The 13639-nt window shown below is 39.6% G+C and overlaps 1 protein-coding gene across 37 annotated transcripts in view; it reads right to left on the reverse strand.

Moving 5' to 3' along the window:
* Window positions 1-13639, reverse strand: part of TRPM3 (transient receptor potential cation channel subfamily M member 3) — an 845347-nt gene that overhangs the window by 182210 nt on the left and 649498 nt on the right. For all 37 annotated transcript variants that reach the window (XR_014822585.1, XR_014822584.1, XM_084987411.1 and 34 more), the window contains one exon: window positions 1572-1695. Coding sequence is in view for 35 of the 37 variants with exons in the window: in XM_084987411.1 (XP_084843537.1) it covers window positions 1572-1695 (124 nt within the window). In the remaining 2 variants the exon portion in view is untranslated. The remainder of the gene's footprint in view (window positions 1-1571; window positions 1696-13639) is intronic.

Consider the following 13639-nt stretch of genomic DNA (forward strand, 5'->3'; position numbering starts at 1 on the left):
TCAAGGATTAGAGGTGCTGTCCACTGTCCTGACCTCACTCCTCTCATAGAAAGGCTTCTCATCAGAGTCAGGTGGCTGCTTTCTGGAGTTAGGTCACGCTTACTATAATCAAGTCTTTGTTTTCTAAATGTTCGGTTTCTCAGACTCAGAAATTGAGGCTCAGAAGTTTAGGCTCCCTCCTGGCAGCCTCAGGGAGCAGCCACTGTCACATACATAGGGACACCATCGTGAACAAGACAGTTCCAGCCCAGCCCCAAGGAGCCTACAGTCCAGTGGGGGACTGGCTGCAGGCAGCTTGACCCAGCTCCCCTGGACCCCACCCACCTCCTTATGGTTGAGCCTTTTAGGGTCTGGCCCTAGTGCACGTCTGAGGAAGAGTGTCCCTCCACAATGTCCCCAGGGGTAATCATTCCAGGATGCCTAGGCAGACTTGGGATCCTCTGAAGCCCGAGAAAGACCACCGCTCAGGTTTGAACTGTTTGTGTGTGTGTGTGTGTGTGTGAGTGTGGGTTTTTTTGTTTTGTTTTGTTTTGTTTTGTTTTGTTTTGTTTTGCTGCGGTGTGCAGTGGCTTGACACAGGATCTCAGTTTCTAGATCAGGGATTGATTGAACCTGGCCCACAGCAGTGACACCAAGTCCCAACCAGTAGACCACCAGGGAACTCCCTGAACTGTTCCTTTGCCTTTCCATCAGCCGATGGGCTCACATGGCCTTTGAGATTCGTCTCCTCTCGCTGAGACCCATCCTGATTTGACCCAGAGTGGGTGATTCACTACATGTGCTTCAACAAGATGATTTCAGAATAAAAATACCCCCCCACAGAGATTAAATACCATTGGTTTTCAGTCTACTTCCTGATTTACTCATCACGTGACTTTGTGTTTCCTCATCAGTAAGGTGAGGATAACAGTGGTACCTCTCACACTGGGATAGTTGCCAAGATCATGTGAGTTAATACATGTAAAGATCTGGAGTCCTGCCTGGCACACACAGTCTGTGTTCCTCCAATGTTAGCTCAGGCTACTTCTGTTCACCCTAACAGAAGTTCTCTGTGGTCACACACTTCTAAGACATTTTTCCCAGATGTGAGAAAGGTTTCAGTAGCCACTGAAGGAAACTTTAGAAATTACATAAATTTCCACCAGTCCATTTTCTACCTGCACAGATGAGCAGATTAGCCTGAACCCTGTGTCACTAAGGTAGTTGACACCAAGCACATCAGTGATTCACTGCTCACAAGCCGAGTGAAACCTCCAACCTAAGAGGATCAATGGAAGCATTTTCCAGGGGGAAGCCTGTGTTCTCTCTTCACCTCATTGGGTTGAGCAATCAGAGCATGCACATGGGCTTCAATAAGAAATGAGGCTAGAACACTGCCTCCCACATTTCATGAAATTAAAGCAGAAAATGCAACTACTGAGGGAAGGAAGCTATAGGTGCCAGTGAAGCCTGAGGAAGGTTGTAAGCTTGACCAGAAAGGGAAAACAGTTGGTCTGTAGTTCAAGAAAATGGTTAAACAGACAGAGGGACTAGGGAGAGGGCTCTGCTCCCATGGAAACACTGTTACATACCAACTCCTTCTTCTTCATGCATTCCATAAGGATGATGAATAGATGCTGAGCTTGGGTTCGAGTGTATGTGAAAGTCTTCTGGATGGTCACCAACAGCTGGTCCCTCAAAGATTCATTTATAAGTCTGCAGGAAAAAAAATGTTGAAAGCGGGTTAATTCAGCTCCTATTTAGTATGTATTTTTGACAGATATAGAATATGAGAAAGCATTAGGAGGATTTACATTCGATAGGAGCTACTTCCTCCTGCATTTTTCTCACAGCAGTTATTTTGATTGTGATAATTGTTTTAAAAGAGTAAATTTAAAAGTAAATCCATTTTAACATCTCACTACCTAAATGAGTAAAGTAATAAGATGGATTTAGTTCTTTTTTGGCTTTTTTTTCTTTTATGTGGCATGTGTTTAATGCTTTCTTGCACAAGTGCTATTATCAAAACAAAAAAGAATACCTTCAATTAATCCTTTGCATCTTGGTAAAAATTTGCTCTATAACTTATTTGAAGGAGCTTTAAATTTGAACCTCATGTCCAACTGTGGAAAGACAAATTATATCTAAGGAATTTTTGAGTATCAGTGAGGAGAAATTTGAGAATTCAATGAAGAGAATTTTTGAGTATCAGTGAGGACTTATGTTTCACTTAAAATTATTCCATTGAGGCAGCTGGTCTGGCTCACAATTCAGGTCATCATTATTTTTTTTTGGCCATGCCCATGGCAGGTAGAAGTTCCTGGGCCAGGGATCAAATCCACACCACAGTAGTAGCCCAAGCCACAGCAATGAAAATGCCAGATCCTTAACATGCTGTGCCACAAAAGGAACTCCCAGGTTATAATTATTTATGTCAAGCTTTTGCTGTGTTATTTGCCAGTAAGAGCCTGACCCATAAAGGGATATTATATTGACTATTTCATTAAAAGATAGTTTTTATACTATAGAAGAATGAAGTAAAACAAGAGAGGTGCATAATATCAAGTCAAAACTCAATTATCCCCTGGATATGGACTGATCTCAATGACTTTTTAACTCCTTTCTCACTAGCCTGGTGAAAACTGGGCTATCTTTACCAGCTGTCAAAGAGTAGGAATGAAAAGTCATTTTATTATTAATAGATACTATTCAAAATTAGGAAGATAAAACTGTTCTTAAGGACTAGTGACAACATTATCATAATTTGCTTAGTATTTTAGAGTTTACAAATTGATTTCACAAAGGAAGTACCTGCAACTCCTAGACACAAGAGTAAACTATAGTTACCATCTCATTTAGTGCCTATTGAAACTTGATAGGCAAGAAATTTGTCCATTTCAAGACAGAAGGATATTTTAGCCAGAAAGAGCCAGTTGCTTAAGGTCACGCCAAAAACAAGTGGCAGATTCAGAGCCAGAACCTAGTTCTTCTGGCTTTTTGTCCAGTGTTCTTTCCTCTACACCAAACTGCCTCTAATTACACCAAGTGCATTGCACTCTCTTTAGCACTGAGGCTACTTGAGGAGGGAATTATAAAATTCCCATTAACATGAAAGCAGGACAGATTCTGTCGCTTAAAAAAAAGCAAGATGAAAGGCTGGAGAATGTCTTCCTATCACTGGCCTGCTGTGCCCCAGGATTGTGTGAGGATTCACCTAGACCCATTAGGCTGGTTATTACTGTGGCCCTGCTTTGAGGCAGGTGCATTCCCCCTGATAGAATTATGCCAAGGATCCTGGAATGTCACTCAGCTCAATGGACAATTGGGTTAGCACTTTGGTCCCCCAGGAATGTTTCTATCATGAACATATAATTTAGAGAAAGAGAATGATTCAGATAAAATTGAAAAATGATACCAAATTCTCTCAAGATCACTAAATTATTCTGGAGGACTCTGTAGCCTGATTTGTGAACTGGTCTGAAACCATTCGCTCAACAACTGCTTAGTGATGTCTCTTTAGTGCCATACACTGTGGTGCCCAACAGGGCCACAGGGATAGATGAGATCTACACACTCACAGCCTTCAGTGAGCTTACCCACCAGTGGAGGAGAAAGGCACGAACCAGCAATTCAACTATAACTGACAGTGGTAAAGAAGTAGAAAAGCTTTCTCTTTCTGACTTACTTCACCATATGATACTACTCATATCTGGTATCTAATATACCGCACAAATGAACCTTTCCACAGAAAAGAAAATTATGGACTTAGAGAATAGACTTGTAGTTGCCCGGGGGGAGGGGGAGGGGGTGGGAGGGAGTGGGAGCTTGAGGTTAATGGATGCAAACTATTGTTTTGGAATGGATTAACAATGAGATCCTGCTGTGTGGCACTGAGGACCATGTCTAGATACTTACAACAGAGCACGACAACGGCAGAAAAAATTACATATACATGTATGTGTAACTGGGTCCCTATGCTGTATAGTGGGGAAAAAAAAGTGTGCTGCGGGAAATAACAATAAAAAATTTTAAAAAAGAAGTAGAAAAGCTCATTGACAGTTGAATACATTCTAATCTAGGGTGTTCAGGGCAGACTCCTCTGAGGAAGTGCTATTTTATCTGAGACTTAAGGAATAAAGGATTATTATCATGATTGTGGGGAGGAGATGAGGGGCAGTGCTGGGTAAGAGCATATTTGGCAGGCAAAACAGCATGAATAGACCTAGTTTGGAGAAAACAAAAGAAGGCCAAAATGGCTAGAGCATAGAGAGCAAAAGAAAGAATGAGACAAGATGGGGCTGCAGAAGGGCTAAGTGAGGGCAAGATCGTGGGAATTGTTAAGTCACTGTTAGAGACCTCAGATTTTATTTTAAATCTTATCCCCCAGGAAATGAGAAACCATTGAAGGATTTAAGTTGGAGAGTAACATGAGTACATTTGTGTTGCCAATTAATTTTCTGGAAGCGTCAAGACATGAGTACTCATACCTGAGCGTGTAGCTATTTGACAGGCAACTTATGTGGGTGAGTCTAGAGATTTTTGCAATGTCTGGTTACATAAATGTTGTATGTGATTTTTTTCTTTTTTTTGTCTTTATAGGGTCACACCTGTGGGATATGGAAGTTCCCAGGCTAGGGGTCAAATCAGAGCTATAGCCGCTGGCCTAGACCACAGCCACAATAATTCCATATCTGACCTACACCACAGCTCACAGCAATGCCAGATCCTTAACCCACTGAGCGAGGCCAGGGATCAAACCTGCATCCTTATGGATACTAGTCAGGTTCACTTCCACTGAGCCACGACGGGAAGTCCTATTGTACATGATTAACAAAGGTGGAGACCCCCCCAATTAGCCACTTGGTAGATTCAATCATTTATCTGCAGGTGTTTAATTTTGACAACTCAAAATTTGTTTTCCATTGCCAACCATCTGTAATGAAATCCCAGTTCCCTGAGGTCATTAACTGTTTGAGGGATATGTCTGTCACTTGTAGCCAAGCTGTCACTTTGTAAAAATTGAGAAATGATGTGCAACTTAGCTGATTATGGACTTCAGAGGTTGAAAGAGCTGAAAGACACCAAGCATCTTACACTTTTTAGTCCAATTTTGCAACTGAATGAAATTGTGGCTTTGGTTAAATCATTTAGCAACACAAACCATGGCATTCTACTTCTAGAAGTACAAGAATCCCCTAGGCTGGTGTTTTCCAAAAGGGGGATAACTGTCACTGTTGGAGCAAAGATGGATTTAAGTGGAACAAAGGTGATTCAGTTCTTTCAAAACATTAAGTTATACTCACTAAACATCAAAAAACTGTGATTCCTGGTTTAGTTCTTTTTCTATCCTTCTGACTGCATCAAGAGGAAAATTTCATTTTTGATGCTTCTTTGCCATTGGCAGCTCAGAAACACTTGCAAATCCCCCTTTTGACAGAGAAATAACAGTTTTGGGGGCCCAGACTCTTTGCAGAGAGTTTAATAACATTGTTTTCAAAAAGATCTGGTATAATGGGAGTTCCCGTCGTGGCGCAGTGGTTAACGAATCCGACTAGGAACCATGAGGTTGCGGGTTCGGTCCCTGCCCTTGCTCAGTGGGTTAAGGATCCGGCGTTGCCGTGAGCTGTGGTGTTGGTTGCAGACGCGGCTCGGATCCTGCGTTTCTGTGGCTCTGGCATAGGCCAGTGGCTACAGCAACGATTAGACCCCTAGCCTGGGAACCTCCATATGCCGCGGGAGCGGCCCAAAGAAATAGCAAAAAGCCAAAAAAAAAAAAAAGCAGTTATTAATTCCATTTTGCAGAAGAGGAGACTTCGGCCCAAAGAGGTTAAATGATGTGTACAGAGTCACATAGCTTGACAATCTCAGTGAGTCTATTGAATTCAGCCTTCCTTCCATGGTGTTGCTTTTCCCGCTTGTAAACTATAAATATGTCTTTCACTTTCCTAAACGTTTGCATTGGAGGTAGAAATGTGAGTCAATCTGTTGTAGGAAATGGCTTTTCCTTTTTGTGATGTAGAGAATATCTGAAGGAAATCAGACAAGTTTGGAGAAGATAAGGGAAAATGAGTAAATGAAGACAAAGGCAGGTGCATTTAGTATGCTGAAGATTATATTGGCTTCTAATTTTTCACAAGCATTTTCTATGCTGAACTATGCTACAAATTCTTACTCTATCTCCTCTACTGCACTTTTCTTATTTTGTAGCCATACTCATGATATTGGGAGGTCTGCTTTCTTGAAATTATTACTTTCTTAGCTTCTCCTATTTTTTTTTCTGCACAACACTGGAATGATTTAAAAATCTTGACTGTTATAGTTAATCATGAGCAAAAAATAGAACTAAGACCATTTTAGATTTCTTTTTATGGCACTAGACTAGTGATTGAAAATTTCTTGACATCAAAACATGGTCATAGTATTATGTAAAGTTGTAGTTCTAGAATTGGGTCTTTGACAAAGTGGTACCTATTTATGGAAACTGTTAATTTGTGGCTTCATATGTACCCACGCTATTTTGGGTATACCTCAAATTAGAAGGTTTTCTGATTTAGGAAGTGTAGTCATTTAGGAAGTGAGGAAAATCTCTACACCATGGCATTTGTGTCTCCATTTAAATGCTGTCCTTGTGATCTGAAGCTTTTCAGATGAGTCACAGAGTCATTTGAAATAGGTCAGTGTTTATCCATTGCTCAGAGAAACCAACAAAACTTCCCACAGTTTGCTATTAGTATTCTGTTCCAATGCTGGCAATTCGACCCATGTGGACATAGTTTTTCTCAGAATGAATCTAATTACCTGCAACACTAGAGTTTTGTTCATAGATTTAAAAATTGGAAAATGCATTTACGATTCAATGGGACTCAAAGAGCTAGGCTTAGACTAATGGATCTTCAGGAGACAAACCCTTCTCATGCCCCATAACTCACTCAGATACAATATGGGAAAATTTTACTTATATAAATAAAAAATGATTGCTAGAAATACCAAAATTTGGTACTTAAAAACATCATTTCCTATGGAATCTCTAATGCTCTAAAAAAATGAAATTTTAGCATTTTTTGAAGTCAAAGCAAATTACTAAGTGCAACATTTGTGTAAACAGGTTTACATGTCTTGCCTAAGATTACAGAGAATGGGATTTTCCTTTCCTTCCCTTCCCTCTCTCTTCTTCTTTAGTAAAAGTTATCACTTATTCCCAAATGGCTGGGGTTGCAAGTAGCAGCATGATTCTTCGCAGAGGCAGGACAGCATCATGAAAAAAAGGATTAAGGTCATCAGGGTCAGGCTGTCTGGGGTGAAACCATCATTTGCTAACTGTGTTATCCTGTGCAAACTGTTCAGCATTTCCACACTTGGGGCAGTATAGTTAAAATAGAATTGTAATAGTCCTTATCTCATAGACTTGATTAAATGAATTAATCTTTGTAAGACACTTAGAAAAGAGCTTGGCACACAGCAAGTCCTGTGTAAGCATGTGCTACTATTAAAACACAGTCCTACGATGCTCCTTAGGAAAGAGTCTGACCAGTCCTTATTAAGTAGCACGACCAGTGGTCAGGGCTTCTGTGTGCAATGCAGAGCCATCTCCATTGTGCTCTGCATAGCTTGTGAGCAAAGTAGTACAAGGACATTCCAATCCAAGCTGGAGAAATAACTTTCCTACTCTAGAGAGAGGTCAGAAATCACTTTTCTTTCTTAGATTTGGGAAAGAGAGATACTTAGATTTGGAAGCTTAATTATAATGGAGACTTGCAACATTCCATACAGACATCTAGATATTTATTTACTCATTCATTCATTCATTCATTCATTCAACAAACAATATTGGTGCTTACTATGTGCCAGGCACTAAGCCAGAGATAGAGAAAAATAATATGCAGTCCTAGCCTCATGGAGCTCACAGGATCGTGTGTCCTATATTTCTGGTCATTTATTAATAGCTATCACATCCTGAACTTAGCAATGTAAAACAGCTTTTGTCTATTGTGGTGATGAATTTGTGGGCTAACAGTTCAGGCAGAGCACAGAAGAGCTAACTCATCTTGGGTCTGTGATATCTCAGACCTTAGCTGGAGAGGCTGTGATAAATGAAGATGGCTAGAATGGTTCAACTGGGGCCATATGTCTGGGGCCTCAGTTCTTCTCCTTGTGGCCTCTGCTAGGGCTGGAAAGTCCAAGATGGCTTCTTTACTTGTAAGTCTGATACCTGGTCTGGGATGGCTGAAAAAATTTGAGGGCTGGCTGGCACTGCCTTCTATGGTGGTTACAGGGTAGATGGACTCCTTACACAGCTGACTTCTCTTAAAGTAAGGGATTCCAAGAGAGAGTGTTCAAAGAGGCTGAAGCAAAAACTGAAAGGCTTCTTATGATTTCTCCTTAGAAGTCACAGAATGTCATTTCCTTATGTTCAATTAATCAAGCAAGTCACTAAGAGCAGACTGGATTCAAGAGGAGGGGAAGAAACAGACTCTATTCTTTTTTTTTTTTTTTTTTTTTTTTTTTTTTTTAAGGGCTATACGCATGGCATATGGAGGTTTCCAGGCTAGGGGTCTAATCAGAGCTACAGCTGCTGGCCTATACCACAGCCACAGCAACTAGGAATCCGAGCCACGTCTGTGAACTACAACATAGTTCACAGCAATGCTGCATCCTTAACCCACTGAGCAAGGCCAGAGATTGAACCCACAACCTTATGGCTCCTAGTCAAATTCATTTCCACTGTGCCATGACGGGAACTCTGACAGATTCTATTCTTGATGGGAGAAAAGTATGAACATGCAGAGAAGGAATATATTGATGGTGGTAACCTTGGAGACAGGCAACCCTGTCAAGTGTTTCTGTTCAGATGAGAACAGAAACGGCAATCTTTTCCATATTTCAGTGATAAATAGCCTCCACTGCCTTATTTTGGATTCTTTTTTTTAATAGTTGATTATAATGAGAACAACCATTATCCTTAAAAATAATAGTCTAACCACTCATAAATATTTTCAAAATATTAATATTGATTTGAAGTACAGAACCTATAACTATTTTCTCATTTGCTCAAGCTGCCTATTTACATCATTTAGCACCTATAAGGTACCAGGTATTTGTTTTCAGCCTTGGGATCCTGGTCAGAGTCTTTTTTCATGGATACCATGTAAGTAGGAATACTTTATCCCATAACTGCTGTTTCTAAGGGACATCTTCAGTAAAATGTGTGTATTATTAGGTCAACCTTTAAAGCCCAGGTTAAGATACCACCTAAAACAGGAGGGTATTTTCTTGATGCCCTTACCTCACTTTGGGGTCTGTGTAGAGACATAAAGCAACAACAATAGCACCTGCTAGCTTTGATAACTCCTGTCAGAAACTAGATAACAGAGAAACTTGACTTCCTAAAATATTGTTCAAGTTTACTTCGTTCTTGTTCTATCTGAAGTTGGACCCTTATTATACTTTACTTGAATGGCATCAACAGATCACTTATTGGTTTCTTTTTCATCCTTCTCTAATACATTCTCCACAGTGTTGATTGAATGGTTCTCCTACAAGGCAAATAGTTATACCAGATCCTTCTCAAAACCCTGTAATATCTTCTCATTACTAGCAAGATAACATTTCAACTTGCATATGGCATTTAAGGCTTATCATGGTTTCTCTCCACAGCTAGGCTCATCTCCTGCTACCCTCTCACAGATACCCTAAGAAATGCTATTTTCACCCAGACACACCAGACTCTTGCAGGCTTCTAGGCCCTTGAACTTGCTATACCTGCTGCTTGAAATACTCTCTATATCTAATCTCATCACTCAAAACTCATCATTTATAATTCAGCTCAAAATCCACATCCTGTGTGAAAGTCTCCAGTTACCACTCCCTTGATGTACCCATAGCACTTGCTACATATTACAACAATTATTATATTGCATGGAAACTATTTAGTTAGATATATGTTTCCCTCTGATAGATTATGAACACTCTGAGGCAGTAAGTGCATCTTTGTCTGTATCTATGCTCTAGAAGAGTAAGTACATAGTTCAACCCTAGTTCTAGAAGAATGTTTATGGATTGACTGAATACATGAGCAGCTGTCTGCTTTGTAGCAGCTACCAGGTGCCCTTCCCCACTCCCTTTGCTCATGTTGGAAAGGACTTCAAAACTATTTGGAAGAATGGGGAAGTGGCATAGTATTTTGCCTCTCAATGAGTGGATTTTCTTGATCCTTTATCTTTCAATCATATTCATCTCTAAGAAATGTTCTTGGCTTTTTGAGTTCTTCTTTAAACTCAAAATGAATTGGCCACCCAACTCAAAGATCTGTATTTGGTTCTACCTTTGGGGAATTTTTCCCCCTTTGAATTGCTTTGTAGCTCTTGGCATGAGTGGATGCTTATTCACTCTCTCTCGCATAATCTTACAGCAATGTATTGCCCATAAAAGTCCACAATAACTGTTTGAAGACTTTAAGGATTTTAGTGCTATCAAGATAATCTCCTTCACATATATCTTGGTGTTTTATGCCAACTGGACATAATATCACATAAAAGTCAACTCAGCATACAGCTACATTTTTTTTTCAACTAATTCTATGTCCTACATAGAAGAGGTAAGGTCAATTTTGCAATCTTCTGCAGAAGATGGAATGTTATAATTAAGGCCCTTTGCTATGGTGCTTTTGGTTGTAATCCAGTTCTTTCATTTGCTAGTTGAGGGACCTGAGACAGTTATTCAATCTCTCTAAGCCTTTATCTCCTTATCTGTTGAGAGGGGGTAGAATATGTCTTTATATATTGATGCATTGGGGAAAAAAGATCAGGTACAGAAAGCACCTAGTACTGGTTCTAGCACATAATAAGTGTTCGATAATAAGCAGGTTTTTTAAATTAATAGATATCCTAGGGGCCCTCATACCTATAGAGCATCCCAATGATGCCTTGCTCAGAGCTGAGGCAAGGTACTGGATATACAAATAACCTGCACACCATCCCTTTGGAGAAAAGAAAAACTGAAATATTTCTATAAAAGTTGGATGGAGCAGATCTGTGAATGAGATGGAAAAGGCTATAATTCAAAACCACATAGAAGGTTATCAATGAAGAAAGACTATTAGCTCTCATGTTAATTAATGTCATAAAAACAAACAAGTGATGAGAAGATATCCTAAAACCATTACTCTAGATAATTTTATGTCATCTTGAAGTCAAATAGGTGTTAGGATCAGAAGTCTCACTTGACTATGACTTCCCCCTGAAGCTTATATTTTGATTATTTCTGGAGTCTGTATGTTCTAGGAAAAGTGCTAATCTGAAAATTTTGCTGCAAATTTGAAGTTCAGGATAAAGGAATGATATGACCTTAGATCAATCATCTTATAGATGAAGAATCTGAAGCCTGTAGAGCAAAACTTACTTGCTAAAGATGATATAACTGAAAACATCAGAGCTAGGCTTGGAGGACAAGAGGATCAGAAGGAAGAATCTCTGATAATGAATTACAGCAACTTGAATATGTAAGCTCTGCTCAGTGCAGTAAAGTTAGTGATTTGTTGTTTAAATGACTGGATACAAGTGGAGATTTCTTATGTTTTATCCCTGAGACAAAATCTTATATATCTTATGTATAAGGAGACTGAATAATAGGATTTAAAGGATCAACTACTTTCTTGGGGCTACTTTCTTAACTTATCAGATAACCAACATTCCTTTTAATTAATTAAAAGGAAAGCAAATATTTTGCTCAACAATTAGAAGCCCTAAAATCAACTCTTGGGATAAGTATTGCATGGTAAACTCACTTAGCTGTAAACTTACTGATGCTGATGGTTTTTAGAAAACACTAGTTGGATAGACAGAAGGGGAAGATGCACAAATGAAATGCAGAAAAGTTACCCAGATGGAACAAGGGGGTAGAAAGTTACTTTTCCCAACTTTTTACTGAGGATCAACTCCAGATAATAATGACCCCTACCAGCTAAGACCTGTGATAAATAGGGCCTCTGATCTTGTCAATAGCATCTAGCCTAGAATAGCTGTTAACGAGGGCTTTTCCTGAGGATTTCCATCTAGCAATGTGAGGTAGTTAGAAATATCTTAGAGAAGGTGCCTATAATTGGGCATGATGCACACACCTTGATAGTAGTCTGCTCTCTGACAAGTTTCACTGACTACTACCCATAGAGTGATATTTCTCTTTCCTTTCTTCTTTCTTCCTACCATTTATTTCCTATCTAACTATCTGTCTAGCTATCTATCAACTATTTTTCTTAACCCACTCTAGAATCCTGAGCCAGCTATAGCAAAACAGAAGGCATAGCTATACATACAAAAGGAAACAGAAGGTGGGTGGTGAGGTGGTATTGAGGATGGTTGTAAGAGAGGCAATTCATACCTATTATAAGAAAAGCTTTGTGCTGTGCATCTTATATCTGGTATTTCATAAGGACAGATTAAGAAAATCCTAACTGGTCTATAGCTCCTTGGCTACACCAACTGCAAGTTATATTACTTATCTACTCCTCCTCTCCGTGCTCATCAAATTGCTGAAGACAGAGGCTTTTCCACTGCCCCTTATCTTGCCCCTCACCCTTCTCCTTTTCCCCATAGTATATCACCTTTTAAAATATTCTACACATTTATTTATTATGTTGATTACTTATTATCTATGTAACCAGACTAAAATATAAGCTCCACAATAGCAAAAATGTTTGCCTATTTGCTTTATAGGTGTTTTTTTGTTTTGTTTTGTTTTTTGCCCACATCTAGAAGAGGGCCTGGAACATGGTAGGTGTCTATCCAAAAATATTTGTTGAATGACTGAATACATAATGTTGGTTGGAAGAAAGAATGTAAATGTAATTTTAAAAATGAAAGGGAAAATTTCTAATAACATTGGAAATCTGTCAGACATTCAAGGGCTCCCAGTCTGGTAGAATCCAATTACAGAAATGGCAGAGCTGTGCTAGCTATTAGCCACATGTGGCAATTCAAATTTAAATTTATTACAATTAAATAAAATTTAAAATTCAATTTCTTAGTCACTCTAGTCACAATTCAAGGGCTTAGTGCCTGTCTGATTGGACAGCAGAGATACAGAACATTCCTATTATCATGGAAAGTTCTATTGGGCAGTGCTGCTATTTAGGCAGATGGAGGTACCGAGTCCTCAGCCTTGGGCAGGGACTAGAAGGACATTATGGTGAAAAATCCTGAACAGTGTTGGCTGTGTCTCCACAATTTCTCCTCTTTCCTTTGCCTTTGGTTATGAATGTGCCCAAGAGAAGAAATTGACTTGTTGCCAAAGGATACAGGGACTGCCACATGGTCAGGTAGCATCTCTGCTGCCAAAACTGTAAGGAAAACACATCCTGTGATTTCAATCCAAGTGAAATCCCATCAGTGAATACTGCACAGAGCCAAGCAAGAGGAATAGTCAAATTTTTATTGTTTTAGTCCCTGTATAGAAGTCAGAATGAGAGCTGGACTGAGATGTATAGGCTCTTTGGGCAGGCACAAACACTGGCACCTCTTCAAGTGACATGCTTCAAATGTTGGTCCAATATTTAATTCAAAGGAGAAGGTAACCAGCATGTGAAACAAGAAGAAAAGAGGGAAGCTGGGTAAAGCCTCCTCTGTTGTCGGGAATAACACAGCTCCGAGGCAAGTAAACCTCCTGT

Source organism: Sus scrofa, chromosome 1 (genome assembly GCF_054392235.1).
Source record: "Sus scrofa isolate SSC_HxYL_T2T_F1_AM1 chromosome 1, Sscrofa_HxYL_maternal_Yorkshire_Landrace_v2.0, whole genome shotgun sequence".
Lineage (NCBI taxonomy): Eukaryota > Metazoa > Chordata > Mammalia > Artiodactyla > Suidae > Sus > Sus scrofa.